Genomic DNA, 27,179 nt, shown 5'->3' on the forward strand with positions numbered 1-27,179 from the left:
GACTATTGAACATGTACAAAAAAGTGAATTTTATTACATGTAGTTTAAATTTATACAATACTTAAACAAAAGAACTTTCAGAACAGTGTGCCCCTTTCCCTCCAAGGGAACCAACATAGTCTGAAGTCAAAGAGGGAAATCTTCCATTAACCATTATAAACATTGCTTGAACAGATTACAAAGTATACATTACAACTTGTAGTAAGATATACTCACATACAGAGCTTTACTTCCGATTCAATCTGCTAGGTACCCCTTTCTTCAGGGTCACTTCTGCAGGCTTTGAGGATACATTATTTTTGCACACTTCTCTCAGCACCGAATACACTTGGTTAATTACACACAGCAAATGGCAATGTCATTCACAAGCATGCAGCTGCAATAAAAGATATCCATGCCATTTGCTTCTGTATAATCCCAGGGAGTTAATGATTTAAGTGACATCGTTCAGTGGCTCATAATCCCAAAAGGCCAGTGCCTCAAGTAGTAAATTGAAAATATTAACAGGTAGCTCTACAAGTGTGATTTCCTCACCTAAAAGTCCTTACCAATGCCCGGTATCTTCTGCACGCGGCAGTCTTTCTGTCTGAAACCTTGGACTGGTTCCACCATCCAGACTCTAAACGCAAGTGAGTATTTTGCTTAACATTTATTTTAACAACAGCTCACTCTTGAGCACAGAGAACATCAGTTTTTGCTGTGGCCTTCCACAGCAAGTACAAGAGGCCACTAACGCTTGCTGCTTCCACCTGTGCAGTTACACCAACCCAGGGTAACTGCAGAAAACCCTACAAACACCCATAACTTACAGCCTCGTTTCAGTTCCTAAAGGCTCCACATTTACTGGCTTTAGCAATGAATTCCTTTAGCAGGGGACCATCCATTTGCCAAAATGCTGTAGTTTGTGTCACGTCTGTCAAATGATTGACACAAAATTTAAAGCAGAATTCCTCTAAGTCCTAAACAGAAAAAAAGAAAAAAAAAGTCTCGTTATCTTTCTTCCATTACAGAAAGTTACATTCAGTCAGGCACCGATGCCTTTCTAAGCTTTATTTTCACAGAGAACTAGACAAATAAATCAACCCAGTGTCTTTCAACCTCCCCCCACCCCCCTGTCACTATGTAAATGCAACAGAAAAGAATGATTCTACCCACATAACATGGCTACAAAGACAAAATAACCACAGTTTGGTTCTCCCTATATAGCTGCAGTCACGAGAGCCAGCCATTCTGAGCAATATGTATTTTTAAAGTTTCCCAGCCTGAAGAGTTCCATCTATATTCACAGACAAATATCAAAACCCAGTACAAACGGATTTTAGGGTAATGCAATATATAACCAGGACAGTGGATTAAGAGAACTCAGCTCTTTAATTCCGTATTATGAACTCCAGTCTACATACAAGCCTGCTTGACTTCCTACTTAATTTATGACTTGAGTCAAGCCTTGAAGTGCATTCACCAGGCTCAATGGAAGTGTCTACTAGGTAGTCTGGAAGGAAAGTGTAGGCCAAAGGCCCTTCTGTGCATTACAAACAGACCCAGGTTACAAGACGTGCCACAGTGCGTTTCTTCTGAATCATTTTTGGGACATGCGTGAAACAACGCAGCAGAGCAATTCTTGCAGAAAGCGTGCTCTGGGTACAAGCCTACAGTGCAGTGCCTTCCATTTAAGGATTAGAAAAGCCTCATAGACACCATCATTGCACCCACATGATGTCAGAGAGAAAGGATTTCTAAAAAACAAGAGACAGTAGTTGTCAATATAACATTGACACAGAACGCTTCCCGCTCAAATTATCTGTTTCCAGCTCCACTGTTGAGGAAATCTATTTTTGTGGTGCAGAGCTGGGCTGCAGTACAGAAGATGCCACGGCCTTTCCAGAACATCAGCTCCCCAGCCTGCTCTAGTTCCTTGAGCGCTTCATAAATTCATGGAACTAGTGCTTCACACACGAGAACACAGCCTTCCTTAGCTTTAGGGGCTCAGCAGACTGGGCACTGCAGTAGGGCACAAAAATTTTCAGAGCTTTTAAGCCATGTGAGGTATGAAAGACTGATTAGTATTCATATTTTCAGTTAAAGTAATTACTGAAAGCTAGAGCCACTGTGTGCCAGTGAGTTCTTGACACAGCAGTGATATAAAAATATGTCCTGGCCTAAAACCAGGCTTTCTGAAGCTGCAGATCTTGACTTGTATGGCATCTGTGCAATGAAAAAACGACAAGCTTATTAGAACTGAACACTGAGGGTTTTCTTTTTTCTTTTTAATAACAGAAGGAACTGGCACTTCAAACAAAACTACATCATACGCATTACAGTATTTTGCACTGCTTTATTAAAAACTCACATACCAAGTCAACGCAGCAGATGCATACAGTAACAGTAATATTGTATTGTAAATATGAAACTTTGGAAAGTTTAAAACTCAATAAAGAACTATTTTATTTGCAGATGGATGCACTCCCAGCAAACTGTACTTAATATAGACTTAAGTGAAAAAAGGTACAAGGTACATCCAGTGATTATTTTAAATCTTACAATAAGAAGCCAAACCTGAACTAGTTTCAGCCACTTCAATCCAGTCAATCACCAAAAGAAAGTATAGGAGAGTTTCATGTCATAGGGGTGTTTTAAATCAGTGAAGTGGGTTCTTCTAACTGTTGTCTTCCAGACACGCAGTCCCTTGAATGAACTACGTCAGCCAAGCAATTTCAAACTCGGATCTACCACTTACTTTTTTCAGTTAAAAATAAAAATATAAAAAAATATAAAAAACATCTCAGCGTCACCCATTCTCTCCTCATTTGGGCCAACCATTCTCACTTCACTTCCAACTTCATTTAGCTAGTAAGGTACAGCCAAGGCTCAGTAACTGGATTTCTTCTACCCTTTACAAGCAGAATCAGTGATATACTGAAGACCCATTGCACAAACAATCTTCTGTAAGGCAAAAACATTTTCCTATTTTCCACGAACTCCCACCAATGAAATCTTTATTCACAATGGTGTCTGAATTATGACTTCAGCTCTGAGGCAGCCCTTCATGTAAGGTACATCAAACTAGCAACACGCTATTAGGCTCTGAAGTAAGTTAGGGCATGCTAGATATTAAGCGCAAGGAAAAGCGCTGTATTCATTTACTGCTTACCAAAACTGCTTTAAAGTAGCAAGTTAAAACCAATCAAGCTGCAAATATGATGCACAGATACTATTTCAAACAAAAAGGGCTGAAGAAGTCCCAGGAATACCCATTTGATCACAAAACTGCATGTTAGTGATCTAGTCTTGAAGTCGGATATTCTGCAGGAAAGTTTCGCTACCCCTTCTCCCATTTCACACGCTTTCTCCATGTTCAAAATGTACTAGGTCCATAAAAAGAGTTCTTACCCTGCCATTTCATCAGCGTACTTTAAAAGACTGAAAGTGTATTTGACTGTAGTTAAGCAAGTAATAAAATAAACAAAAACCACACGCCAAAACCCCAAACCTACCATCACGTGACATCACACACAACCCACAACCTTACAAACAAGGCTTACAAAACCGCTCTTCATAATGTTCTGATTTTTGCTTTGTTTTTAAACCTTTCCCTTGTTTAAGATTTAGTGTTTTAACCTCTCCTTTTTTCCCCGCCGTCACCCTCCCTCCCCAAAATAATAATTCACGAAGCTTGGCACAGCATGATAACCTCTTACCATGAATTAAGCAACACAAACATTTATAGATGGTGAGTCTCTGCCTGTGACTTAAATTATCTTTTGATATCTGTGTACTAGTTCACTTTCTCAGTACCAGTTTATGGGGGAAAAAAGATATAAAAACTGTATTTGCAATGAAACTCGTAATTCCAATGGCTACATTGTCAAACTCTGAAAATGGCAGACAGCATTATCTGATAGCAGGTTAGAGAGAGTTTATATAAAAATATGACTGTCTGCTTTCCTCCAGTTTAGGGTCAGAAAGCAGCCACCTATTTAAGAAATTGAACTTTGGAAGTTTACCTCTGCATCATATCTGACAGCAGCAGAGAGCAATGAAAAAGCATTTTCCACAGTAATTCCTCTCTTGATAATATGTTGACACAGTTTTTTCAGTCTATTTTCACAGTATGAAGTAGCCAAATCCAGAAGTCCTGCAATTAAAATGCCATCATATTAGTCATGTGTAATTATTTCTGCCTTTTCAACAATTTATATATCTCTGGGTACAGGTTTTGTCTATACTGTGTGTGCAGTGTTCTATATGGCATTGCAAGTAGGTCACTATTCACAGAAGTGTATTTTATCACCGCACGGGAAGAAAGGCCTTCTAGTACCGCATGCCACAATCCTGTTAATCTCTGTAAATACACAATCTGTTCCACTGCTTTGCATACCTGAATGTTTGAGTGGAACTGTTGCAAAAGAGGCACAACATGAGCAAAAAGTTACCACTATAAAAATCTGTGCTTGAATTACAGCTTGTTCTTCGCTCTGTTACCAAGGTTTCCCATATTATGTCCACACAGATTCTTTCATATTATCCAATAATTGGTTCAAATCAGTAATATACGCAAGTACTCTAACCCAGCATTTTTCTCTCAACTAATAAAACTGCTCACAGTTTATTTCTTAATGTGCATCACTTCTTTAAAGACAGCTTAATTCATCACCAGTAAAATGCACTATAGGCAGGACTAGAAGCCCACGTTAATACATTTATTTTTCATCCCCCTTCTCAGTTTGCCTGGAGGCTGCTGTCTAACACGATCAGACCATAAGCAATACCTATCGCGTCTTCAGGCGGAAGGTCAACACAGTCTGTGTACAAGTACTCAAGAAAGGCACGATACACAGGGTAAGAAAACTGGTCGATTTCTAACACTTCCTTCATATCCTCATTCCAGTACGACTGGAACATGGTTCTGAAGTGTTCGCACCTAAGAGACAGAGACATCATCTGGAACATCTGTATGTACACATGAATGTTATGTTACAGTTCCCCCGAACTATGTATTTGGTGCGCTCTGCAACAGCCCCAAATATTTTACTATATGCCATCACAGCAAACGGTCCACATTTTGGTTTTAGTGCTCTGTTAAACTTATGCATCAAGATAGAACTCTAATTTGACCTATGCTACAAAACCATCTGTGTATGCACTGCAATCAGACTAGTTTAACATGATTTATTATTCTGGGAATAACATATAGGCTCAGTGAAGACTGAATAGGGACCATTTTAAGGCAGAATTTTGATTCAACTCCTTCCATAATCATTTAAAGTGATTACAGACACAGTTAATAATATGTGTTGCAGGTTTAGGGTCCCTCCCCACCACTTACTTTCTTCCCTCCCCTCAGATGGAATACAGAGGTTATTGTATTTAAACAGGAGCTGTGGAACACGACCTCTACCTGATTTTCAGAACAGCTTTGTGAACGTGGATGTACTTCCCCTCTACACGGAACTTTAGGTCTGAGGTTTCTGGGCTGTCAAATTCTCTCCTCAGAGACTCAGCTACTGTTAAAAACTCTTCATGCTCTGGAGAAACAATTTTTAAACAAACAAAACACGTTAAGCATCTTAAACAGAACACATGCGTCACTGTAAGTAAAGCTAGCTATTCAAGTAACAGCATGTGAAGGAAAATAGGTCAGGACCATGGTTCCACTGGGTGAGTCTGGAAGAATGACTGGCTCCATTACCCTTTTCCATTGGCAAGGACAGCTCCACAACAGCTCCACGCAGCAGTGGCAGCAGTCCTTGTTCCAGCTCATTACCCAGGACCCAAAGGACCTGGAGAACTTGCTTTCTCACTCTCCACATGGGGACCACCAATGAAATTACCAGCCTTCTGGCGGCCCTTCAGGGCAAGTGCCAGGTCAGCTGGGCTCAGCACCACTGCCTGGATTACACCAAGAGGGACCAGTCTGCAAACTGGTGGTAAATGGAGTCTATAGCATCACCTACAGCTACAGCTCACTTGAGAAATGAGGCACATACAGACACACCGTGACCTGAGCCTGAAGAGTAAGAAACGTCACCAGTTGGCCACTTTTGTGCCAGCAGAGCAGACACAGATCATGTTAGTGAGCCCTGGCAAAGACCTTAACAAACAACCTGCAGGCTACCTCAGTTTGTCAGTCAATTATGACAACACAAAATCCAACAGCAGTGCTACAAGAAGAGAGACTGTAGCAAGAACTCTACCTACAACCAAGGACACAGGGCTTCTGCAATTTTGGAAGTGCATTAAAATTGTGTGATTACAGCTCTTCGACAGTTCTTAACATTAAGGTCAGAGATGTCCCGTTCTGTCTCTCTAGAAATCCTAGATTTGCAGCACAAGCTGGCTAAGAATTGTAGTAAAGCAAGAACTCCAAAGTTTTAGGAAACTTAACTTTAACCCACTAGTTGATGGTTTTGTTGATGCACCTCACAAGTGAGTTTCAACACACAGCCTCTAGGCAGCATAGCATGAGAAAGAGGGGAAAAAAAGGCAGTTCCAAAAGGCAGTTCCGCTCTTATGGGATGTGGCCTGTCTCCTGTGTCCCTCAGGACTGTGGACTGTTCATCCATATACAATACAACTACTCTTCACCATTAGCAGCAGTTAAATTAGCTGGTACTTAATATACACACACACAGTTAAAACAAATTGCTTTAACAGACAAGTTATGTTTCTGCCAAAAAACTCCTTTGGTTCACTCTGCATGGATCATTCACAAACTGGCATCTCATCAGAGCTAAACAAACCACACTCCAATCCCCCTTCACCTGCTCATGTGATTTTTTTCAAGGTCATCAGCTTATCTTAAGCTATGCTGATGATCAACTTTCACCCCAAATACCTTAAATTCATTCCTCAAAGAAGGCTGCAGATTTGAACTTCACCACAGTCAATCCTGAGTGGCAGATTTATCTTTCATTTGGCAAAGCCATCATAAATGAAAGTAGAATGATAACCTTTATGCAGAGTTAGCTTTCACGAAGAAAAAAAAAGTTTTTTTAAACCTTTAAGAATAAAACCTATTTAAAATTTAAACCTATAAGAATAAAAGAGATGGAAAGATTATACAGGAAGGAGATTGAAACTGTCCCTAAATTAATGCTTTTGATGTAAAGATTCAGTAATTACGATTATCAGGTTAAGAGAAGAATAATCCCTGAAGGCCAGTAAGAATTAAAATACAGAAACAAGACTCAAATACCTTGTTATGATCAACCTGGGAATACTTCATAAAAATTAAGGAACTGAAAGCGACTGCATCTGGGAAGATGTCATTTAAAGAGCCTTCACTACTAGCTGAAGACAATAGACCAAGATAATCATCACACGTCTACAGAGGGCAAGAGTAACACACATTCCCCAGGATTAGAGAATTGAAGAAGTAGGGGAAAAAAACAAACAAGACTTGGATTTACCCTGAGGCAGATCATTTCAAGCTAATCTCTCTCTGGTAAAATTTTCCAGTTTTCCTCTACAGATGAGATGCTGTTATCTGGACCTTTATACTTGTGAAAACAAGCTAAATGAGAAGTTACAATGGAAAAGCCGGATTAGGAGAGGAATTCTTAGCTACAGACAGAAAAGCCACATGCGAAGATAAAAAGTCTGAGTTTGAAAGAAAGTTACTTAAGATCTAAACCCTCCCCAGCACTAGCTCTCTACAGGAACTACCAATGTTTGGATTTGTTGTCAACATGAAGACAGATTAGACGGCCTAGATGATCTTCAGGACTGAAGTGGAAGATCTAAGACAAAAACCAATAAGCACGATGTGCAAGCTAAGCACTGGATGGCATATTTTGGGTCAAGTAAGAATTAGCAGTATGTGAATCAAAGATAACCAAGAAGAATGCCTTGGGCATATGAGCTGGTCATAGACACTGCCTCATGAAGGGTATTTCAAGGCTGCATAAGAACATAGTTCCAAAAGAAAAAATGATACTAGGATCTTGCTATACACAGACTGTTACTTATAAATCTGACTGGCTTTGAGGAATATCAAACTAAATCAGCTTAAGAAATCATGTCACAGAAAGGAAACTTGGAATCCTGTCATTTTACTTCCTTAACAAGAAACACAAAGCGATTTGCTCTTTCACATTCATATTGGAAGAGTAATTACTAAGAAGGAAAAGCTAAAGACAACACCTAGAATTCAAAGTTATTAGAAACTACAGAAACAAAAGTCAGGAGCAGTATTCCAAGCAGAAATAATTTTAAGAATAAAAAGTTACATTTGATGATCTAGAAGTCCTTCCCTGTCCTGAGCTCAAACAATACAAACAAAGGAAATGGACAATATTCATAGTACAGCGGTACAACAGGGCTCTCTAGTTGTTTGTTTGCAAAAAAACTTGTTAACACTGTTCCAAATCCTTGGCTGAAGTTGACTTTTTCTTCAGAAGAAAGAAAATAACCAAAAAAAAACCGCAACCAAACCACACAGACCCTAGCTAGAAGAGCTAGTTTTAATTGCCAGTTCTCCTAAAAGCAAGAACCATCCTGCCACAGAAGCAGTATGCTGTGCTAACCACTACACACATGCACAGAGACTATAATATGAAAGCACATTTTATAAGAATAATTAAACCAAAGTTATTTGGCTTCTAGAGCACTGGCTTCAACTCAAAGCTTGTTCTCACCTACTGACAGAAGACGCCACATAACGGCAGGGGTAGCAAAGCAAGCAAACACATCGTCAGTGCAGGAAAAGTGAGTGAGGTGGGGAAGGACCACAGACTGGCCGCGGCATTGGCCCCACATGTACACCTGGCCACTCTGGGTCCTGGCAGCCGAAATGTGAGCAGAGTGGCAGGCTGCGATCTCCACAACCCTGCAAACAGAAGAAACCTTGTAAGATACTTAAAGGTATGGAACCAAGTGACCTCCCAAATGCCACACCAAAATAACAGCAAGTGAGCTATGTATCTACACTCCGGTACTTCTTTGTCATGCATGAACGTGATTCTGTTTGAACAGATCAATATTTAAGAATTGCAATGACATTTCCATAGTACTTGTAGGTTTTACTGTAATCAGGTATTGCTTTGATAATGTCATTTTTTGTTGACATTCCTCCTTTTCTCCCATAACCGTAAGAAGGAAAAAGTCTACCCCACCTTTAAAACCTATCAGATACTTATTCTCCTTGATAAATGCTTATGGATCTTACAAAGCTTCCAGCTAGGGAACGGTCTGCAAAGTTAAGACTACTGTGATTTTACAGAGCATTTTACAAAACTTCTTTCAAACGGATGTAAAAATTTCTCTCATTTTGAGATTAAAATCCTATGTATTTTTCAATAAACCCAATGCTTCTGCCCCTCCTTTAATATGTTTTTTGTATGTAGGCAGAAATTAATCTACTGCCCGAGTTTCTGACTTTGTATTTTGCTGTTAATTTCATCTCATCAATGCTGAAACTGTTTGGAACATAATTTTTGCTTGGACAAAGTTTCATTTGAGGAGAGGTGAATACACACGCTTAACTCCTCATTCCTGAAGAGCTATCATTACTTTAAGTAAAATCTACATAGTATTTTCAACCCCCCCCTCCCCCAAGTTCCTTAAAATACTAGAGCTATTGATGCAGACTTACCTATTTTGTTCTCCCATTGTCCACGCAATCCCTACCTCACTATCTGAAGCATTACAAGAACCAAGAAGAACCACATTCTGTTAAAAGGACTGCCAAGATGTTTCCAGTGTCCCTGTTCAGATACTAAGCAAAATTCTGGAGAAGTTCCAGAGTTAGCTCAGAAGTAAAAGCTGTGCTTTCCTGGTTTTCCCCACATGTTTAAAAAGAGAGGATTCCAGGCTTCCGTGTGCTTTGTGTTTATAATAATTAAATGAAAAAACAAAACAGATCAAGCGCGACAAATGTCTTTCCAAACAGTCTAAGCTCATACATATGAAAGTGCTTATTCCCTTACAGAACAGTATCTCTAGCTCTAAGCAACATTGAGACCTTCTAGCATCGCTGCATGAAACATCATAAAGTCACGATTTTATGGGCAACTTACATTTCATTATAGCTATCCAGCAATACGAAAGCGTTCTTCTCCGAATTTTCTTCCCTTAGCAGAACAGATTTTTTTAAGAATAACTATACTATACTTGATACGTAGAGTTAAGTGTACAGCACATTAAGTATATACTCATCAAAATTCAGAAGTGTACCTTCATAACTGTGCCTCCAAGCTAACACAACGCTAAGTTTAGAAGTTCCTTTTAAACTATATGTGCAAAATTCTTCAAAATAACATCGAATGCCACCTCCCAAGGAACTGTCAGAGACATCATGCATAAATGTCAAAAGAGTTACATAAATGAAAGGACCAAGAGAAGCATTAATATGCTTCATGGGAAATGTCAGCTCACCCACTTAATAGCACTGTTTCCAAGGGAGTCAAGTCAAGCAAGATGAGTAAGTTCAAGTGACTTCTCCCTCCCTTGGACTCCAAGCAGAAGTTCAATGATATTTTCTCCCTCCTTTAGTCACTGAACAATTGCCGCTTTTATTATAATCCCACATTTGACTTCACATACAATTCTAAATGCAACAATTCCCCTTCTTTCACTCAAGAAATGAGTCATTAAGAAAGCTGATGCATTGCAAGTATACACACTTTCCTTCTAGCACTTGAAAAAAAAATAATTTCATTTCACTTTGCTAGTGTCACTTCTTCCACAGACAAGTGAGCCTTGCCTTCGTGGTTTCTACTGTGATGGTTACTTCCTTTATTTCAACTCCACACCCCCCTTCCCCCCAATCATTTATAAACCCTTAAATAATCTCAGCATTGTGCAGCTTTTCATTTAAGGCTAAACATGAAAAACAGGAAAAAATAGGGATGACTTCCCAGAAAGACACTTCAGATCTATAAAATGACATCTTTCATAGATAAATTTTCTATTTATATGAAACTGGAAATGGAGTAGAAAAAACAGCCACAAGTGTTTCCTAGTTAAAAGGAAATTATAATTTAAGTGATTTACAAGTTAAGGGACTTATAGGTTACAAGGCTTCCAAACTGAAGCATGTTTATTTACAGGTATGCACATGGGTCCAGAGAACAGGACTGGGGTCCAAGTTTGTAGGTGAACAGCAGAAGAGCCATAGGATTTCTGTCCTAAATATGATGATAAAGGTGCTGAAAGAGGGTAGACAAGGGTGAATCTTCTGCGAGTCCAGGAAACTAAGAGCATATATACATGTTACCTGAGAAACTGCTAACTGCTACCACTGACAAGAGTGGTACTGTCTACCCATAGCTCTAGCAATCTTTGCAAATTGAGTTCTGTTTCCATGGTTGGCTGTTACCCAGAAAGCCTTTCAGAAAATTGATTTTTCTTCATGTGTCACTCCTCCTCCCACCACCCCTTTAATGTGGTCCTCAATACAGCTTAAAAGCTTGGCTTATTGATTTTATAGCTCAAAAGTTTTGATCAAAGGAATCATATTTAGAATAGCCTAACAGTCATTCATTATTTTCAGTGTCAGGTAAGTATAAAATGTTTACATTCAATAATCATTACAGATAGCAAAAAGCACTCAGTCTATAGTAAACAGTAAGTTACCATCCTTTCCTGGAATTTTAACATTATCAATAAAAATACAACCCACCAAACCCCAAACTCACATGCTTCCAACACTAGAGACTGCGTAACATGCCTAGACATATCAACCCAGAAACAGCTTCAGGAAGATTACCTTTCTTTTTCCATCATGATCTGCACTGGACTTAGCTGGTTACTTTTATTGCCAGTTCCCAGCTGCCCGTAAGTGTTAGCTCCCCAGGCATAGAGCACACCCTCATCTGATAGTGCTAGAGTGTGTGCATAGCCACAGACAATCTGTAAGTGAATGTATAAGCATTACTACTGAACAAAAAAAGAGAAGAAACACAATCATTGCACGCATACCTTAGTCTAGCCGATATTAGATACCCCAGCCATTCTTTATTTAGTACTAGAACGTGTTATTTCTCAGTACTTAAAGCTAGAACAAGATACATTAACAGTAACAACTGGGAAACTCCCAGCTTCAACTTCGTTAATTTAGCATTCGTTGGTTACTCCTCCTAAAAAATATACAATATGGTCTAAACATATATAAAACGTAGTAAGTCTTTTCCTACAGGAATTGCCAGTTTCTTATTTTTTGAATCTTAATTTCATAATATTCTATAGAAATCCTGCTAAGTCTCCCCAGACTTTACTTGCTTTCAGCTGCAGACTCCTCGCACAAACAGTGAACTTCATTATCAACTCTGAAATAATTTGAGAATTTGATGTTCACTATATAAGCTTTGAGAGCTGCAGGTCTAAAGTTAACAGAGCCCTTAACCTGTTCAACCTTGGAAAAAAAAACATGAAAACTTCTTGTTTTTTAAATGAAATGAAAACCACTGTGACCATCAGCCACGCCTAAAGGGCTGATTAGAATACTGATGTAGAATCTAAATTTGAGCATCTTAGTTTTCTAGTTCTCCTTAATTTTTTATATTTGCCTAGGATATTTCATTCGCTTTGTAACAAAAATGCAATTTTTAACGATAGCATAATTTACTTAGTCACACTAGCCAAATTCAGATCATTCAGATTTACAAAAGCAAGTGCTTCACAGCTTACTTGTATTTTTTTTTTTTTATAAGCCTAACATAGTTTGAAGGAGCCAAATAAATTCAGCATTGAAATTGTGAAATCTAGAAGCAGGTACAGATTCCAAAGATACAGTTTTAACAGATTCTAGAAACATAAATGCATTCTCTATTTCTGCATTAGACATACCTGGAGTATACACACACCATGCAATGCTGCCACTCTGCACGGTGTTAGCTGATTGCCATTGTTTCCAAGACCTAGCTGACCATTACCATTGTAACCCCAGCCATAAACCTGATTGCAAAAAGAAAACAAAATTAAGCCACTACTCTAGGAGTGCAGCATATTTAAGACTTAGCATTAAGCACTAGTCCAAATCGTACATCTTTTTAAAGAACTATACGCTATTTCAAGAGATATTAAGACTGAAAGATACTAAGTACACTGCAACAATCAACTATATTCAACTTCAGTCCTGTGCTACTTTTTAAAGAAGCTTTCTAAAATATATTCATCTTTGAATTACTAGAACTTTTGCAATAAAACTTACAATGCACCAAAAATTTGTGTGAACATTTTCAGTTGACTTTTTTTTTTAAAAAAATAAAAGTTATTCTAACCAGCTGATCATCTATCGGATTAATTTAAGTTGAAGCCCCCAGTTTAGCTCCAATTTTTCCTTTAGCTCTGTCATAGTAGACAAATCAAGACAGAATTAGGTACAACAAAAGCTCATCTCAACCTCAGGGACCTTTACAGTCCCTCCTGTCACGAGAAAATGCTATATGCTCCAAATGTGGTGTGATATAGTAAATTTGAGGTTACAGTTCATACCTAAAGGCAAGTTCAAATCGTAAATTTCTTATGTGGAATGGAACAGTTGCACAATACTAGGGCAATGTTCAAAAGCTTGCTTTGTTTTTGTAGCTGGCAGTTAAGCAATGTGCTCAAGAACCAGGATCATTCATTGTATTCTTGCAGAAAGATTAACTACTTATTTGTGCAGCTTTCAAAAATCTAATCAAGATGTATGTTCAAGAACCTACTGAAATATACTGAAATAACGCTTAATGACTCATGCTTAATACAACTGTTAAAATTCTTGCAGATGCAGGCCCAGTAAAAATCTTGTTCTAATAGTCTTTGTCATAAGAAGCAAGGTTTACTGCAAAGACAGGATCTCTAGTTAATAGCACAGTTTCTCTAAAGCGGTCTCACAGTAGTTACCAATACATACTCTAACCTGAGTAATCCGTACCAGCCAATATTCCGTGCTCAGACATTAACCTCTTAAATTATGTAAGAGAGAGAGAGAATGTGAGAACACAGCAATACTTACCTCGCCATTGTTTACTACAGCCATGGAGGAGGTCTGACCACAAGCGATGGCAACTACCATTTTACCCTGTAAACAGTTTGAGACTCTACGAGGAGTTGGCTGGTTTGCTGTAGATCCAGATCCAACTTGACCACAGTTGTTATAGCCCCAAGCATATAGCTGTCAATAAAAACAAAGAAAAAAAATGTAGTTTAAGCCTTAAGAATAGTAATGACAGCAATAAATTATAATCTCATTATAGTCAGGATGAGATTATATAAACTATCCTATTTAACTAGCTAAGATGCTTAAGATAATTTTCAACTATTGGAAATTAATGAAGAGCAATAGGACTGACCTAGGAAACATGAACACAGCACTTTTTCAGCTTCCTACTATGGAACTGGAGCATCTGACTACAGGCAACACAAGGAATGTACTTCCATGTAAAACATAAATCGGACTAGAAGACAAAGAGTACAAAGAGTACAAAGAGTGGACTTGCGTATCAAATAACACTTGTGCTTGCATTCATTTTCCCACCATCACACAAGCATGAAGAAGTCCCTGCTTTGCAGGTATTTCATTCTCTTTAGAAAACTCTGATCTAGGTTATTGTGGTGTAACGACCACATGGACACCAGGGTCTGTTTAGGCATCAATAACTTCAACTACCACTTTATAGAGCACAAGCTCCCTTCTTATAGCTCTACATTAGCTCCACAAGCGGTACTTTCCCACTAAATATTCATTGGTTAACAACTTTGCCCATCAACAGCAAACATTTAGCACCTTCCATATCTGAACGGTTGGAGAACAAGCAGTTTGAGACAGCAAGGGGTCTCCTGGATCACCCTTCTTTGTTCCTTCTAAGTTGTTTACATTCCTCATGGCTTCATCATCATTGAGTCCAATGTTATCACCAACCACGGGGCTTGTCGACCCCCATGGCGATACTCCCACAGGATATAGCCGGACAGTCATCATACCTCTTTCTATCTTTCAAGAGTTGTCAGTGGCTAGTTTTATCAGCCCATATTTAACCATAACAAAACTTAAATACCCGCCACAGACGTGCCAGTCACGTGAAAGCTCGCTGACAGATATACCCTTATGTAAAGTCTGCATATCCTAGGGTGCCAGTTTACCACAACACCAAACCAAAACTCAGACATCAGAAACAAACAAAACACAACCTTCCCTCTCACCCCCACTTCCCCCAAATAACAACCCACAATTCATTTGCCATGCCTAATATGAAAAGAAAAAACACCAGTTCTTTGGTTTTTGTTACTTGTATTTGCCAGGTCATCATTCCTACTGAATACCTGAGGAGGGTTATAACTATTTTGATCTATAAAATGTATTTTAATAATAGGAAAATAAAATAAGGAGAAGTTAACTCAGAATGTAGCTCAAAATGCCAAACTGTTTACGATTTTCCTCTTTCAGAGGAGCATGAATGTCTTAATGATTTTTTTTGTTTGCATTGCATTAAAGTTGGACTGACCTAACCGTACAAATCAATTATGCCAAGTATTTCCATGACTACTTCCAAATTCAGTGCCTCTCTGAAACTCCAGATCAAGTCACAAGGTTTTCTGCAGCCCAATGTTTCCGTAAATAAAACTCCATTTAAAACATTTCACTGCTTTCAATATAAATAATTTTGAAACAGGTAAAACCTCCCAGCACAAATAGACTAAGATACTGCAGAGTACACAAGGGATGGATTTATAGTACATTAACTAGCCACCATGGCTAGCCAGCTGCAAATATCAGCTCCATGGTAAATACAAAGAAGCTTCCCCTCTTCCACTGAGATTTCAAGCATGTTATATTATAAAAGACAGCACGGCCGTTGCAGGCAGCTACCACACAGCAGCTGACAACATTAGTTAAACTAAAACATGAACATTCCTGCCTTCCCACACAAAAAATAAAATTTGATCATTTCACCATTTGTCATCAAACATGACAGCGTGAAGATCTTTCCTAAACACAGGCTCCCTCACAGAGATACAACGCAGACTAATAAAACTAACCCAGTGTCTGTTTCTTACCCCAAAGACACCGATTACTGACTGCATTAACCAATGCAGTATGACTCCACACTGCACCAAAACACAGATGTGCTCCTATTACCAGCACAGAAAGAATTGTTTCCATTTTCACGCTTAGGAAGGTTCTAAAATTAACTTTTTTTCCCCCATAAGATCAGAGCTGAACCAGGCTTTCTCCCATGCAGTAACATACCTGAAATCAGAGACACACACTGGTCAAATCTGACCGACTGGAAACCAGCTGAACATGTTTCCCATGACACATCGCCTCAAGCCACATAAACAAATAGCTCGAAGCAGATTTGGGATATAAAACAAATGCTCTTTCAGTAGCTATACACAAAAGTATTCAGAGATGTGCAAAGCAACATTCTTTCCCCTATACCAGTGTGGAAATCACAAAGACTGCAGGAAACAGACTAAAGGCTAACTGGAATACAGACAACTCAACACACCCCTCAAATATTAGAATTGCAAAGCAAGTAGTAATCCCAAGTTTGGCACCTTACAAAGATTCTTCCACGTGTAAGTGGCACACCTCTCTGGTCTCATCACAGAGACATACAACAAATGAAAGACAAACATTTACTAGCCTATCATTCCTCCGATTTGTTCAGGGTTATTTTCAAGTCTGCTCTGAAGGAAAGGACACCCTAGCTTGAGGCAGCAGTAGAAAAGGTTATCTTGTAACTACACTATGGAGAGAGAGCTTCAGACTGCAGTCACCTGCACTATTCGTTCAAGATGGAAATTAAGAGATTTGAACAGGTTTCAACTTACATCCCCATCAGCTGATAATGCCATGGAATGATGAGAGCCACAAGCTACTTCCACCACTCTCTTTATTAACAGATTTGTGCAGACTTGAACAGGAGTAATGCCCTGGTTGGTTGCGCCATTCCCAAGCTGGCTGTAACCATTATGTCCCCACGCATATACTTCACCATCTGCAAAAACATTTAAGTTTGTGATAAAATCATCACAGATTCCAAGGGAATTAAGATAAACAGAATCGTAAGAATTTAGAGAAGGACATCTTGAAAGTAAAAGGAGCAAAAAAAAATTGAAGGAATCCTCTTATTACAAGAATCCTTCACATGCTGAAAGATTATGTACCTTGTGTACAACTATTACATATCACAGTATGACTAGATTACTGGAGAGATACAGGAAAAGCGCACAGGTAAAATCAAGTATGTCATAAATGGTATTGTAAAATTCTACAGAGTTGCAACATAACGGAGGTGTAAGGGAAACTTACTTTAGTTATTGCAGAATATATGTGGCTCCACTTAAGACCAATGAGGACCCCTTAGTGTGCATTACCCAATTAATAAATTCATGCAATTGCCTCTTAACCCATTCTTCTTAAGCTACGCAGAACTTGAATCTGTAACTTGTGCTTCCCTATTAAACACTGATTTCCTACCTTCAGTGCAAAGTACAACATGTGGTCCACTTCCGTAACTGAGACTGGAAATCTTCTTTCCACATAAGGCTTCTAATTTCTTTGGTACTATCGTGCTCTGATTATCTCCAGTTCCCAAACAATTACTGCAATTCAGTCCAAAAGCAAACACCTGAAAAACACAGGAAGACTGATTTCAAGTGACTTACATGCAGCTACGCACAGATGTGGTGATATCCAGGCCTTCACAAAAACACAGCAGAGTTTTGCCATGGACTCCTGAGAAGCAAAGACTTCACTCACAGAAGTTAACAAGCTCAAATGTGAGCACCAGGACACTTTAGGAATTAACTAATGCGTCTGAATGCTTCAGATCTGTGCTGGCCTGAAAGGAACTGCGCTATAAGAAGTACACAACTATGAAAGTGGAACACTACCGTCCTTTAAATGTGGCTTGTAAAGAGCAGCCGTGGTTATACTACAGGGGACTCAATCCTACAGATTTGAGTAAGAGTTGGAAAAAAAAAATCCTGCTCTACACATCCTCACAATAAATCCTCTCATTAACACATCCCAGAACATGTGGCTTGTTTCATCTCAACAGCACAATGTTAACTCACACCAAGTTTCTGAATCCTGGCCTTTGTCATTTCTAAGTTTTCTAAATACTCCATCTGTATTGTCCTCATAAAAGACTAAAAAAGTAATTACAAGTTAAATCCAACATGTTTTGAAACATACTACGTTCACATGGTGCTTCTACAAAGTTATTAACTAAAATACTCTGCAGACTCTGAAACGAACTAATTGGGAGTTATTTGTTCCATTTTCTTAGAGCCTTACCTCGTCATTGTGCGTTATGTATATAGCTTCGTTGGCTGATGTACCAAATACACATGCTTTCCGAATAGATGCTATTTCTTGAGGTGACAGTAAGGTAAATATTGGCCACTTTCCTACATCCACCATGATGTTACTGTGTCTCATGAAGTTTCTACAAGTAAGATGACAATGCTGTAATAAAAAAATCTTATCAAAAGGTGTATTTTATACTTTCATCAACAGGCAGTAAGATAATTTCCTTTAAATGAGAGAAAAGACATCTTCATCAACGCCTCAGAGCGCAATATTCTATTCTGTATGAAATATGTAATAATATACAAATTATATACAAACAGCAAGTCACTGGGATAGGACATTAGAAGCACAATCTTTTCTTAACTGGATATATGAGGCAACTGTATTCAGTACTACTGAACAACCACCATTATGCAAGCAAACTTTTAATAAAGTTTGTGATATAGCAAATACCCCCCGGTGGCAGAGTGGATTTCAGAATTTCAGCTGGTATTCCTGCATATACTACGTACAAAAGTTGTTGAAGTGTATGCAAATAAACAAAGGTAGGACTGTTGGGCATATGAACCAAACATGTCATATCTTGTGTAATCAAAAGTTGCTATTACGGTCAAAAAACTGTTGGAGAGGCCACAAAAGCACGAAATTAACTTACTAGTTTGTACTGTTAAGCAGTGAAAAATTGGAGAAAAAGTGATTAAATGAAATTGTGGTCATTTGTTATGTAGAAACAAGCTGGACCACATTAAACGCTGGAAGGAGATGACTGTAGGTAGACATCATGGCTCAGTGAACATACATGTGTGTAATCCATCCTTACACAATGCTTTAGTTTCCCCAGGAAAATTGCACCAGCTCAAGAACAAAGCTGCCAATCAACATGACCTACAGAGCTTATTGAGGCTTTCAGTCCTGCACATAAAAATTATAACTACTTATAGCCTCAAGGGATTCTGCCACTGACGATCTAAAATACTTTTTCAGGGTCATCAGCAAGTTTCCTGAAACCCAGAAAGCTCTCAGTGGAGAATCCCACCGAATGTCAGTAGCATGATGCAAATCACAATAAACCACCATAAAATGAAGGCTAAGAGATCGTTCAATGATAAAAAACATAGCTCCATCCAGGTGCAATCCTCTCCTCAACATTCAGGTCTTTCCTTTTCATTTGTTTGCTCCAGATGCTTTTGCTTCTGATGCTTGGTTCTCAGAACTGTGCAGACTACCAAGGCAAAGTTTCAGAAAGTTTCAGTTCAGATTCTTTATTCAAGACCCGCAGTGAATCCTGCAATGCAAGATGTTCAGTGCAGTGTTCTTTTTCGTTATTTTTTATTTTGTTTGGTTGGTTTGGAAGGAGGGGGGTAATTTTTATTAAGAAAAAAAGTAGTTTGTGAAACATTGAGATCAGTGGAGGTGTGTGTAGGAAAAAGCAAACAAAAACCTGACCTTGCATATTTATCAAGTTTAACTTTGCTCCAACAAATCCAGCTCTGCTCTCTAGGCACCCACATCTCTCACTAAGAGCATAACTTCACTTTATGTTTCACAGCTGAAGCAAGTCTTGAAAATACCTGAAGCCTCCAGATGGCACATTCATAATAAATGTGTCTGTAGAGCAGCTTTTGAAAACCCACCTGATCACATCACATTCTACACAGATTTGAATGCATTTAAGCCTTCTTAATTTCTACTCCAGTTACAAACTCAGATGAGCTAGCTGTTAAGATTTGTTGTCTCACTTTGGCAAACCTTTAAATTAATGTATAGTGTAACATGTTTAAAGACAGCAATGTCTTGTTCTTCTGAGCATACCAGGTTCTGACTTGGTCCATTCTGACCATACCTACATAATTTGCCCTACGTAACACAGTCGACAAGGCACAAATGCATCATGGACTGAACATTAAGAAAAAAAAATTTCTTCATTAAAGTTCTTTTCAACACATGATGCCCATTTAAGGCATGAATACAAAGCATTATTTTGATGGATAATATCCTAGTAAATAACATCAAAGTTTTGCAGCACAGTTAGAACCTATTCTGCTCTAGAGGTAACCAGATTAAAATGTGCTCCTTTATCTCTCCCTTTCCGACCTTCGCACTAGGTGTTTAATCCACTTGACTTATTTTCCATGACTACATGATTCACTTATTTTCCATGACTACATGATTCACTTAACCGCTCCTCTTCGAGGAGATTTTTCCAAGCACTTCCAAAATCTGTGGTGAGTTATACTCCATTGCCCACACCTCAACGCTCAGCTGGGTACCTTGTCAGACAAACTCATACCATTCTACAAAAAAGAAGCTTTCAAGTACACAAGACTTCCCAGACTGAAGACATGAGAAGTAAACTCTATCCACAGATGACGAACCTCAGGATTTTTGAAGGTCTAACACTCCTTTCATACGTTCATAGAATCATTAAGGTTGGAAAAGACCTCCTTTATCTATAACAGCGTTGGATATTTGCAATTTAAATATACCTGAAATACAATTTAAATATACCCGAAAATACAGGTCTATAATGCAAAAAAAAAATATTTGGGGAATATACACGTGTATATAGTACTATATATGGAGATGTCAATAAAATAACTGTGTTATCAGAACAGAAGCTCAGTTAATTTTACCATCCTCTAAGACATACTGCACACTTTTCAAAAGGATACACCTCACAACGAGCTTCTCACAGCTCACAATCAAGCCTTCAATTCCTGTCCAGCAGATGTTGGAACATGAGGAGGGAAAGTGCCTGTGGAGCTTCTCCTGGGCAGTTCCTTGCTATGAAAGGCTGATCTAGGAGACTTCAGCTGTGCCATGACACAAAGGAACGCAGCGTCCGTCCTTCACTCACCCTTCCTGTACTACATCAGTAAAAGAGCTAAGTTTATTATTTACTTCTGCTGATAAGTCACGTAGAGGCCTGGAGCCCACTATACCACATACCGTGCAAAAACTGCACCTTAATGGAAAGTTTGTAAGCGCAATGGAGTAGCAAAGTACCAGCTGGAATCCCAAGGAATGAAGTTATTTTAATCTGTACGCAAATAGCTCCCTCAATATATTACCTTACAACATTCTGTATGCAACACAGCAGCAGCATTTCTAAGGAATATCTGCATACATCAACGCCTAAATTAAAATTCATATTCCTGAGAACTCTGCAATTAAAAGCCTTCTAAGTGTAGATGTCAAACTTAAACTTGGTGCTCTGGGAAACACTGTATGCCACTGCTCTTAAATGTCTTCTCACTTCTGCTGCACGAACCAGTGATAAACAATACACCGCACGGCGTTACTTAATGTTTGTATTGCACTACTGCAGAACCAACCAGCAGAGGGAGCTTGTGTCAACACCACCTCTTCTAACTACTTTGACATCTTCGAAATTACCCAACAATATCAGTATACAAACAGGAACAGAAACAAAGATGATTGTTTGAATTTCAGTGATGCTAAAAATAAGCAAGAAAGGATGACTTGCTGAGAAGGAAACTGAACTGGCCACGCACTGCGTGGAAAAGAAATTTAACTCCAAGGCATCATCAGCATTGGGGGAGGGGAGGGTGGGAATCTAGGTCCGCTCACAACAAAAAAGCCCCATGCTTTCAAAAACAGAAGCCCTTCAAATATCCTATGCGAAACTGCCGCCTATGCATTCAACATCTCACTGGCCTGAGCTCCAAAGAAACAATGTGCAGGCTGATTCTCAGCAGTACATGTATGCACACACGAATCCCTGCCTGAAAAAGAAAACAAAAAACAACCAAACAAAAAACAGAAGGCAATGTTCACAAAGTTTTGTTTTTGTTTTTTTTTAAATGGTGTTAGACAAAGTTTTACACAGTTCAGCTAAACAATCCCATGCTGGAAAGAACAGTAACCTAACAAAAATGTCCTACGGGGAAGACAGTACCAATTGTCATTGCAACAAAAAACTCACATTAGCTACTCAGATTATCCCCTTACTGTAAAGATTATTTGAAGATAATTGTATGTTTGTTTCACTCTTTCCTCTGGCTCCAATTTTGCAGCTGATTCTAGCTGGGCAGACTTAATTCCTGCACAGAAAGAAATCGCAGGCTCAGGCCTTCATTTCCCCTCCTGGTCTACAGTAATCAAACTGCAGCAAGAACACAAAAGCTGGAATGTCTAGTTTAAGAAAGACAAAAAAAGGGATTAAGTCCGCCAATCTTTTCAAGTACACCTCAATTAAGAAACAACCAAATCCCAGACATCCGGGTAGTCTTCCCTATGCTTTCTCCTGTTTGCCCTTTTTTTTTTTTTTTAAGAAAATCTCGTATTTCAGTATTGAGAAATAACAGGGAAACAATACGTAGTGCTGATGTTAATCAGATGCAGAAACTAAGTGACTTTATTGTGACTTGCTCCCTGCCAACAAAAAGATATTACATTCCCCGAAATCATGTGCCTCAACTTACTTTCCTAAGACCTTACATAAGGCGAGATTCTTATGACAATATGTTCAAACCTCCGCATGCTGGTGATTTATTTTTAGATGCCTTTTATGTGCAATACAGGGAAAGACAAACATGCTAATGTAAGATCTTGAGAAGCAGTCCTCCTGTTTCCTTTGAGCAACTGGCTGAAAGGAGATAACATGCAGAAAATCAGCACGTATATGAACTCTATTGAATATCAGATTGTTTTAACCACACCAAAAAAAAAAAAAAAAAACACCTTACAAGGATAACAGCCATCCAACCACCTTAACAAAAGTACAATTATAGCCACAATATGCTTTTTTTTAAATAATTACCTGAGCCATTAATGCAACTTACTGAAGCCATTCACTCCGTACATCTTCTAAGAAAACCACCTACATTTCAATGTGATGCATACAGAAATAAACGTTCAAAGGAAAACATACGTATCAGGGCTCCAAAGACTTACTGCCTCTCCCAAACACTAATTTTCCTAACCAACTTTGTGCTCCAAACACATTTCCATTCGCAATGCCTCCCTCACAACCCCACTCCTCGGATGCAGGTCCACTTTACCTTCTGTCAATAGGCTGCAGGATGCTTCCCAAAAGAGGTCATTTAAGCTAAATTAAAGCACTGAAAATCCCTTTAAAGAGAAAAAGCGAAGACTCCTTTTGCATTTAGAATTGTAGCAACGCCTGAAGAGATTAATTATTATATAAAGCCCAGTGGGGGGGGGGGGGGGGGGGGGGGGGGGGGGGACGTTGAGCCCCTGTTATCCCAATACGCTCGACCTCTTTGCCTTCAGGAAGCGGATGAGAAGGATGAACACACAAACACCAATCCGGAAACCAACCAAAAAGGCTCCGAGGGAGCCGGGCAGGGCTGCAGGCAGGCAGCCTGCCCCGTGCCCCGCGGTTACACGAGGGCTGCGCCCTCCTCCCGCCGCCCAGCACCTCACGGCCCTTCGGGGCGCCGCTCACCCGGCCGCCGCATCCTCCGCGAGCCCCCCCGCGGTCCCTCCGCCCGCCGCTCCCTCCACAGCGCCTCCGCCGCCGGGGTTGTCGGCGCTCGCCTCAGCCGCGGCCGCTACGGCCGTTGCAGCCGTTGCAGCCGTTACGCCCGTTACGGCCGTTGCAGCCGTTAACGGGGCCGCCGCGCGGCAGCGCGCACGGGAGCGCAGCCGCCTGCGAGAGCTGCCCCGAGCCCTCTGCATCACGTGACGCGCTCCCCCTCCCGCCCCCGCTCCCCCTCCATCTTGTCAGCTCGCCCGGGGGGCGGTGCCCCGGCGGCCCCTCCTCGCCGCCAGAACCCGCTTCGAGGCGGCTTCTGGAAACTCGTTGTGTGCTACCCGGTTCTGATGTATTATTAAAGTTAATATTTGCGGGTTATATCTCTCTACGGCTCCCTGTGTGTTTGTGCCTGCAGGCCGGGTGGGAGGCAGAGCTGCTGGGGAGGATCCAGGAAAAGGAAGATTGGAGAACGGCCCTCCCGAGGGGGATCTTTTGTTACTTGAAGCTGTTGCCAGGAAATGGCTTCCGCTTTTCTTAAAATTTACTTGCTTTCCCGGCTATGCACAGGGTCATAAGGCAGCTGGGGCCTCGTGCCATGAGCGAGGAACCGGCTGATCTGCAGCATGAAGCAGTAGGGTAGAACCCGCTAGAAGCATCAACCTATCTTTGGGGGTACCCAATTTCATAGAATCACAGAACCATTAAGGTTGGAAAAGACCTTCAAGATCATCTGGTCCAACCATCCCCGTACCACCAATGTCACCCACTAAACCATGTCCCTAAGCACCACGTCCAACCTTTCCTTGAACACCCCCAGGGACGGTGACTCCACCACCTCCCTGGGCAACCCGTCCCAGTGCCTGACTGCTCTTTGTGAGAAGAAATGTCTCCTCATTTCCAACCTGAACCTCCCCTGGCGCAACTTGAGGCCATTCCCTCTAGTCCTGTCACTGGTTACCTGTGAGAAGAGGCCGACCCCCAGCTCCCCACACCTTCCTTTCAGGTAGTTGCAGAGAGCAATGAGGTCTCCCCTGAGCTTCCTCTTCTCCAGACTAAACACCCCCAGTGCCCTCAGCCACTCCTCACAGGACTTGTGCTCCAGGCCCCTCACCAGCTTTGTAGCCATTCTCTGGACACGTTCCAGGGCCTCGATGTCCTTCTTGTAGTGAGGGGCCCAAAGCTGAACACAGCACTTGAGGTGCAGCCTCACCAGGGCAGAGTACAGGAGGACGATCACCTCCCTGGTCCTGCTGACTACACTATTCCCGACACAAGCCAGGATGCTGTTGGCCTTCTTGGCCACCTGGGCACACTGCCATCTCATGTTCAGGCAAGCATCAATCAGCACCCCCACGTCCTTTTCCTATGCAGGAATTTAGGACAAAGCTGTTTGAGGAAAAAATAGAAAACTCAATGTCACTACCCACAGAGTCAAATCCGGATGGATTGCTATGAGAGGGAATCAGTGATGTTGAAGAAATTCTGCCCTGGAACATGAGGCAAAGAAGGCCCAGCAGTAGGTCCAGGGCAAAAAGAGATTTTCCCTGCCAAGTTTCTGCTTACTGGACTGCTGAGTGACCACTTTAGCTGGCCTCAGGAAGACTGCTGAATAGCTTGTGCAACGGCTCGAGCTACAAAAATGGAAAGCATAAATAAGAAATTATGTGGAGAAGTGTAGTGAGAGCCTCCACGGGAAGAGCCAGAAGGGGAGCTGCAACTGAAAATCCATACACCAATGGTTTCCCTTTTGCCAGAGAAATAGCAGTGCATATATGCAACATTTGTTTTCTGCTTATGTTTGTGGCTCTGGAAACAAATCATCTGTTTAGAATAGCTGCCTTTCCTGACACTGCTGGGAAGTGGTGAGAAGGTGGAGCTATGTAAACAGAGCTTTGATCCTATTTAGTACCGTAACAAAGACCTGCTTATTTATATTATACGGAAAACCAGTTGTTTAAACAGGTACTGATACACATCCCCCAGTCAAAGTTTTTATTCACATGGGTTTAGGTTTCTTGTCATCAGTTATCACTAACGTCAGCATGTACAGTAAGTCCTTAAACACCTCACAGTAGTTGCAGTTAGTTTACACCATGTCTGAGCTTTACAATGGGCTGAGACAGCTAAAAAAAAAGGGCTCTGTGTGGAGCAGAAGTCACTGTATAACCTAGTGAATGCTACTTACTAGTCTTTGTTCTTTTTCTTTCTGCTAGGCTTTTTATAGAAGCCAACAATAACAAAAAAGTCTTCTCTCATCATTTTTTTTTTCTAGAAGGAAAAGGGATATGAAATCTTATATCCTTCTTGGAAAAGTTATGACAGACTGGAAATGTTATGAAAGCACTAAACAGGTCAACCAGGCAAAGTGCTATCCAAAGACTTTTTATTATTATTTTGTAGCAATTATTGCTTACCACAATGTACTGCCGATGTAACTCATTGCTGACTTGGATGAGTTAGCTCAGATGCTGGTATCTCTCTCTTGCACTGACGGTCTCAACTTCCATCTCATGAAGTTGATAGCAGATGACTATGCAGATGTCATAGCAGGTGATGATGAAGTCCTTTTCTCAAGTGACAAAACTCAAAGCATTGGAGATACAAAACAAACAATAGCATGGCATTGAATTACACCCCGAACCGTAATGTAACTCTAATCAGCAGATTCATTCTGAGGTGCACGTTGTTGAAACGAGATCACAAAGTGCCGTAGTCATAGATAAATTCAGGTTTAGTAGAATTTATAACCTTTTGTCAGTTTTAGATGAAAAAACCTGCCTGTATCTGCAATTCTGTAAGCGACCACAGTGAAGAGAGTGATGATGGCAGCTGTCAATGACCTGTTCAAGGATACTGAAAGAAAATTTCAGAATGTTTCTCTCCTCTTTGTTCGGCCTTATGTTATCCATCACTTGGTTAGCTGCTTTCATTCAAACTGCAGAATCCTAGTACACGATGCCAGCTGATATGAAAACAATCTGGAACTGGATATCCCCTACACACAGCTGGCACCTTATTCCACTCTGTTCTGCAGTCCTCACCATCCGCTTTCTATAGATGTGAAAGAATAGGTTCACTTAACATACCTACAGCTGTTCAGCAAAATCTGTTTTGAAGTGACCCTGCCACAGAAGGGTGCCAAAGGAAGTCCTCCCCTGATCAAAGCAGGGCGCTCCAACCCTGGAGGTTTGGCAGCAGCTGCTTGATTCCTCTGGAGATGGCCTGTCCACTGAGAAATGTGTGAGCTAACAGTGACACTCCGTGGTGAGCCAGATACAATGCAAGAGATCGATTTTCGCAGGTTTTTGCTTTCGTCCATTGTATCAAATGGAAAGGTATTAAAGCTGGATTTGTATATTTCAAAGCAGAGTTTCCTTCTCACTAAGATGAGCCTCAGTGTACCTCCAAGTTGTAATTTTGGCTTCCTGTAGAATTAACAGATTCAGACAAGATATTACCTATAGTATACAT

The 27,179-nt window shown here is 40.3% G+C and overlaps 1 protein-coding gene across 5 annotated transcripts; it reads right to left on the bottom strand.

Annotated features, from left to right (window-relative positions):
• Positions 1–12: 12 nt before the first annotated feature.
• On the bottom strand, positions 13–23,915 carry RCBTB1 (RCC1 and BTB domain containing protein 1). 5 transcript variants are annotated; one of them, XM_048052487.2, is made up of 14 exons: positions 23,272–23,341; positions 22,693–22,856; positions 18,233–18,383; positions 17,411–17,561; positions 16,762–16,928; positions 13,940–14,098; positions 12,787–12,894; positions 11,708–11,850; positions 10,017–10,070; positions 8,637–8,827; positions 5,399–5,525; positions 4,770–4,921; positions 4,005–4,135; positions 13–959 (listed from the first exon to the last, which is right to left on the bottom strand). In XM_048052487.2, exons 3-14 carry the CDS (start codon positions 18,374–18,376, stop codon positions 819–821), a joined length of 1,668 nt encoding a protein of 555 aa, XP_047908444.1. In that variant the 5' UTR covers positions 18,377–18,383; positions 22,693–22,856; positions 23,272–23,341; the 3' UTR covers positions 13–818. The 5 variants fall into 5 exon arrangements, with proteins under 5 accessions (XP_047908444.1, XP_047908441.2, XP_047908443.1 ...); XM_048052484.2 differs by lacking the exons at positions 22,693–22,856; positions 23,272–23,341 and adding an exon at positions 23,679–23,915; XM_048052486.2 differs by lacking the exons at positions 22,693–22,856; positions 23,272–23,341 and adding an exon at positions 23,679–23,889 and having other exon boundaries at positions 18,233–18,403.
• Between the last annotated feature and the right edge of the window lie 3,264 nt (positions 23,916–27,179).

This window comes from Anser cygnoides, chromosome 1 (assembly GCF_040182565.1).
Source record: "Anser cygnoides isolate HZ-2024a breed goose chromosome 1, Taihu_goose_T2T_genome, whole genome shotgun sequence".
In the NCBI taxonomy this organism is placed as follows: Eukaryota; Metazoa; Chordata; class Aves; order Anseriformes; family Anatidae; genus Anser; species Anser cygnoides.